This window comes from Amphibalanus amphitrite, unplaced genomic scaffold (genome assembly GCF_019059575.1).
Source record: "Amphibalanus amphitrite isolate SeventyFive unplaced genomic scaffold, NRLGWU_Aamphi_draft 000770F_arrow, whole genome shotgun sequence".
Taxonomy (NCBI): Eukaryota; Metazoa; Arthropoda; class Thecostraca; order Balanomorpha; family Balanidae; genus Amphibalanus; species Amphibalanus amphitrite.
In genome coordinates, this window is record NW_024882264.1 from 251,470 (window position 1) to 257,469 (window position 6,000).

At 50.3% G+C, this 6,000-nt stretch overlaps 1 protein-coding gene across 10 annotated transcripts in view; it reads right to left on the minus strand.

The window, feature by feature from the left end:
* Positions 1-4,552, minus strand: part of LOC122365881 (calcium uptake protein 3, mitochondrial-like) — a 51,608-nt gene extending 47,056 nt beyond the window's left edge. For 3 of the 10 annotated variants that reach the window (XR_006253808.1, XM_043337482.1, XM_043337487.1), the window contains exon 1: positions 4,302-4,532. Coding sequence is in view for 9 of the 10 variants with exons in the window: in XM_043337482.1 (XP_043193417.1) it covers positions 4,302-4,514 (213 nt within the window). In the remaining variant the exon portion in view is untranslated. Of the gene's footprint in view, positions 1-4,301 lie in introns of all 10 variants that reach the window. The other 7 variants (XM_043337484.1, XM_043337483.1, XM_043337479.1 and 4 more) reach the window with 4 other exon arrangements.
* Between the last annotated feature and the right edge of the window lie 1,448 nt (positions 4,553-6,000).

Sequence of the window (6,000 nt, forward strand, 5' to 3'; positions counted from 1 at the left end):
ATATATTTACCAAAAGATAAGAAAATTCATGTTTCAAAGTTATCGATAAACAGTAGAGATGTCGGTTTTCTTGGACTAAAAAAATGGCATCAAACTGAACTTTGGTCTCCGATTTCTCGCAAACGGTTTCGAATTTCGGAAAACCGACTTCAGTCTGGGACATAGGTGGCTCAGCTCTAGTGAAAACCGTTTTGTGGAAAAAAGGTGGCAGTCTACCTTTAAAGCAATTCGAGTTTTTTTTTTTTTTTGCTCTGATGACTGGTGAAACTGTTAGCTTTACAATGAAACAGATCTCAACAAATCCTATTCAAGTAGGGTGGCCTCATGGTTACTGGTTACTGGTAACCATGTACTCATATCAACTCATGGTACATGGTTACTGCCATCACGAGTTACCGGACGGCGACTGCGTCTGCCACCTCCCCCTATCCCTCCGCAGTCCGCAACCACTCCCCTCGCCCCGCCGCGCTGGCTGCCTCCTCGTGTCAGGCTTCGGGCAGTGCTACCAGTGGCTCTCAAACTTCTCTGCTCAACCGCGGCTGGGACAGGCAGCGCCTTCCCTCAGAGTCGCGATACTTTCAAGAGAGACTATACCTATGCAGGTATCTACCTACGTGCACTCACCGGCCTATTTAGGACATCCCACTGGCCTCTGATGTCAGAGGGTCCATGTAAGCGGCTGGGTGCACTTTACTGGCTCTTGAGGCTGAAGGCCCAGGCTGATACCCCAAGGCCCCGCACAAACAACGGGTTATTCCGGACTATTGGAGGCGCTGGCCTTTTGGGAAGGTGCTCCAGCGTGGGTGGGTGGGGGTGGTAGGGGGGGGAGCAAGCGCCACATCTTGCACGCCCTCCGAAAATTTGAATCCGCAGCCTCCCAACCCCGACTAACAAAATTAATCAATAACTTCACTCACAAAATTTTAGAGTCACGGTACAGCTGAGCACCCCTTATCTCATAAAATCATGTTTTGGGCTATAAAATCAGCCTTATGATAAAAATGCCCATCAAACTTCATCAGCATTTTGCTTCCACAGTTGGTACCTGTTTCACCTGTAAGGTTTATAAAAGCAGGAGCACAACCATGTCATAAATAAGGGCATGGGGTATTTTACCTACCCCAGGCATTTAACACTCGAATTCTCCCATACTGCCTTCATCAAACACTTTCCATAGGTACCTCAATGGTCAACCGTCCTAGACGCTTTTCTGTCAGTTTTTTTATAAGCAGGGCCAGGCTGCGAGGCGCACAGGCGCGGATCCAGGGGGGGGCGACGGGGGCGGCCGCCCCCCCCCCCGCCGTCCGGAAAAGGCGCCCATATCCCGCGGCAGAGAGGGCGCCCCGAGCAGAAGAGCGGCGACACAACACAGCAAAGGTTCAGCAGAAATAGGGCGCCTCCAGCAGAAGTTGGGCTCACCAAGCAGGAGAGTGACGCCCAATTGCCTATTCCCAGCAGATGAGAGTCGCCCCAGCAGCAGATACAAGAATATAAAATACCTTCTGTTCAAGAGGGGCGCCCCTGGCAGCGGAAGGGCACCCTTAGCAGGAGACGTGTCCCCCTGAAAAGGAGCGGCGCCCCAGCAAAAGGAGAGAGGCGCCCCCATTCCGAGAAGAGGGGCGCCCTGACAGCAGCTGGGCGCCCCAACAAAAAAGGAGCCCCATAATAAGAAAATTGGTGCCACTGGCAGAAGAGGGGCGCCCCAGCAGAAGAGAGGGGTCTCCAGTAGGAGACGGGCGCCCCAAGCAGAAGAGGGGCGCCCCAGCAGAAGAGAGGCGCCACAGCAAAAGTTAATCAGAAATAGGCAGCCTCCAGCAGAGGTTGGGCCCGCCAAACAGGATATGGGCGCCCCATTGACAATATCCGGCAGTCGACAGACGCCCCAGCAGCAGATGGGCGCCCCCGGTAGAAGAGGGGCGCCCCATTACAAAAAGAAAAGGAGTATATTCTACCAAGAGGGGCGCCCCTGACGACGGCGGAAGGGCAACCCCAGCAGAGGGGCGGTGCCCCAGTAAAAGGAGAGGTGTGCCCCGTTCCCAGCAGCAGAGGGTCGCCTCGCCCCAGAAAAAAAAACAGGAGCCCCATAAGAAGGAAAGGGGTGCCTCTGGCAGAAGAGAGACGTTCCCCGCAGTGGAAGGACGCCCCCACAAGAGTGGCGTCTCCAGCAAAAGAGAAGTGCCCCCTGCAAGAGAGGGGCACCCCACCAAAAGTTGGGCAGAAGTGGGGCGCCTCCAGCAGAATTTGGGGTCGCCAAACAGGAGAGGGCCGCCCTATTCACAGTAGAAAAGACTCCTCAGCAGCAAAGGGGCGCCCTAACAGAAAAGGTGCACTCGTAGTAGAAGTGGGACGCATCAGGAAGAAGAGGGGCACTTCTAGCAGAAGATGGGCGTCCCAGATAAGTGGGCCGTCTACAGCAAATTGGTCGTTCTTAGAAGGAAGAAATGAGACGACTTAAGCAAAGTGGGTCTCTCCATAATGGATTAGGCGATCCAAGCAGAGGTTGGGCGCCCCCGGGAAGTGAGGCATACCAGCATAAGTGAGACGCTTCCAGAAAAAGGAGGGGGCATCACCGGGAGAAGGAGGACTGCACCAGTAAATGGAGGTCACCTTTTTGATAATATCTTTTGCTAGGGTAGCGGTGCCCATCTACGACTTTTAACCCGTGCCGTGCTGGTGGTCTGAGTTTTCCGTGTCCTGCTGGGGAGGGGGGGGGGGGCACACTCCCTCGTCTAACTCGGCTCCTGGGCCGCGTAGTGACACGCGATAAGCGGCATTCGAAAGATCGTCAAAAAACAGGACGAAAACAAAACGGTCATTTTTTAGGTCAGGTCGAATGTCAGGTCACCAGAGGTCATCAAAGGTAAAATGTTGCCTGTTTCAACATTTTCCCGTTTTCGAAGCAGCGGCACATAACTCAGAAACCAATAGAGCTATAGCGCCGCAGAAAAGCGCATTCGATAGCCCTTTTAAAGGTGTTTCTGCAAGCTGCGCTCAGATTTGACCTCAGGTCAACGGTTTAGCCTTCAGAGGGCAAAAGACTCTAAAAATAGCCTTTTTACGAACAATGTTTTCCTGCAATAACTTTTGACTCAAGACAGTCTAGACATTACGTTTGCCAGCATTGCGTTTCTGTCGTCGAGACACGTCGAACAAACTAAAGGTTGACCTTATGAAGGGTAATTTTGAGAATTTGACCTCAGATCAAGGCCATGACCTGACCGGGAAAGGTCATGCTGCATAGCAGTCGATGCGTATCGTCGAGCTGAACACAGCTGAGGTGTTTTTATCGCTCTAGCTTGAATCTATCAAAAGTTATTTCTTTAAAAAAACTGCTGCGGACCTTTCATGACATGGGATGACCTCTGGGACATAATGGGTGGTCACACTAGGTGCAATGTTCTTATTCAGTGTGTTAATTTTAAATGTATCCCAATGCTTGATATTGTCTAGAATGGCGCTCGTCCAAAAGAGATGCCTTTCAGTTTTCTCCCAAAGACTTAATTATACCTACCTACCTACCTAATGGAGACGTCGCACAACTGACCTGACCTTAGGTCACACTTCACAGATATCGAAATTCCGAGATATACATTTCATGAATAGTGTTGCTTTCATCAATCGCTGAAAGGTTCAAAGCAATCGTTCAGTCGGTATAGCAATGGTAAGCATTTGAACTTTTTCTTAGGCTAGGTCACTTGGCATAACCTGGTGACCTGACCTTCCATCACCCGCGTCAGACATTTTTACAACATGTGCAAAAAAGATGCATGATAAGGTATGCTGAAAATGGCGGCGCTGCGCGCAGCCGTTTTTCAGATATTTGCGAAAAACCTGAGGGGGAGCGCGATAACGCCCCCTAGCACGGCGCGGGCTTTTAGCTCCCGATTTTGACGGTTTGGCGCCCCCGGATTGCCAGGTCGCCCCTATTTCGACTTGCCGCCCCCCTCCCGAAAATTCCTGGATCCGCCCCTGGAGGCGCAAGCATGCTGCTACTTCTTGGCTCCTCGTCCTCATTGGCAAAATTCAAGCTATACCAATGAGAAGCCAAGACGTACCAGCAGTAACTTCCTTATATGGGAAAACCGACAGCATGCTGATATAAAAACAGCGACTGAACAGAGCTCTGGTCATGGCACCTAAACCCTTGACCTAAACCTTTGATGTTAAAAATGAGGAACATGTCCAGTGGACTGTGGCCCCTCTACATTTGGATCGACTGTTTTAAGTTAGGTACTGGTTGAATTATTATTACTTTTAGTTGAATGAAGAGTCATCAAAGGCACTAATTAACCTAAACTTACCTGTCTTTTGAGGGCGTAGACTGCGCCAAATTTGTGCCGCCTCGCCGCAAGGTAGCAAAGAGCGCTAGAAGTTAATATCGCAGGAACAAGCACGAGTTTTCCGGTCAAAGGAGTACCCCCGACCACCTTGAAGGTTTTTGAGGCCGAACCTTCGCACTTTCGAAAGAAATGTAGCCATGATTTCATATATCTAACTCCACCCCACGTAGCCATCTCTCTCGCAAGTCGTTGCACTGTTTACAACAGTCAGCTGATTTTCTTGTCCCAAATATAATTTGGTATCCCTGTGCTACCAAATCATGAAAAATTGGTGGATGTTCGGGTGAATGAAGGCAATCGAAAGTCAGGCCTTCCTTTCGATTAGCTCGCGCCCCGTTGGGCTATTCCGGACCCCCTACCAGTTGGGGGGGGAGGAAGGGGGATGATGCGTTTTACCGCCACCGCCACGGTCTCGGAAAGTTATCAACCGATTTTCTAAATTTAAACGGCGTTAGATAGCCCTATCGGGAACACCTGGTAACCAAATTTCATTGACCTACATAGGTCAGGTGCAACCGATATGACGTCGCAGTTCAGGTCAAAGGTCGCATTTTGGACTGTTTACAGATCTTATGTCTTATAAGATATGTGTTAACAAATCCGCAACATTTCTGAAAATTTTGAGTTGATCTGACCTCAGGTCAGGTCACCAGGTCAACCTAAATTTAGGTCATGAAAAAAGTTTGTCCCCTCACCACAGCAAGAGTTTTCGAGCAAATATGTTCAAACTACCAGGTTCAAATAAGCTTACCGAAATGTGCAACATATGTTTCGGTTTTTGTTATATCCTTGACAGGTCATGACCTGAGGTCACCAATGCTTAGGGGAGAGTGGGTAAAGATGCCCAGGGTATTGCTATGTCATATACTATTCGAAAATGACGATCGGAAAGCAAAAACTTGGAGTTTCAATGGAAGCCGACATCATTTTTTTCCAAAAATATCACACTTCCGTGCCTGAAATATGATAACTTTTTTTGCCATTAAGCATTTTCCTGAAGAAGTGAAAGGGGGCATCTTACCCCACGGGGTGGGAAAGACGCCCCCTGGCGTTGGGGAAGACGCCCCCTGCACTATAAGTGACACAAATGGGCACGTGAATCACCTGAACGAATCAGTAGTCCCTTTGAGCCTGCAGTAGACACCAAACGTCATCGTAAGGGCCCTAAAAAGTAGTCGTAAGGGGCTTCAGAGGTCATCGTTAGGGCCATCATAGTCCAGCGCGGCCAAACAAGCCTCCGTGGTGGCGTTCGGAGACCACTGTGGGGCCCTTATAGGTCTTCATGATGCTTGAGGGTCCTCGAGCCCATCGTGGGGACCTCAGATGCCAGCGCGGCCCGTGGAGCCAACGTGGGAGCCCTCAAATGATGTTGTGAGGGGCCCTGGAGCCAATAATGGGGCCCACAGAGGCCGTCGTGAGGGCTCTCAGAGTCAGATGCCGCCCAAAAAGTCGCTGTGTGGGCCGTGAGACCGGCATGGGGAGCACCCGACCGTTCTGGACTCTCAATAGTCCCAGATCGGCTTTTGTCTCTCATCACAAGTATGTAATAAATGATTTGAAGGGCTGCTTAAAGGACAGCTTACGGATTTAGGGGGGCGTCTTTCCCCATCAGGGCAGGGGGCATCTTACCCCAAAGTACCGAATTGATATTAAATCAGTA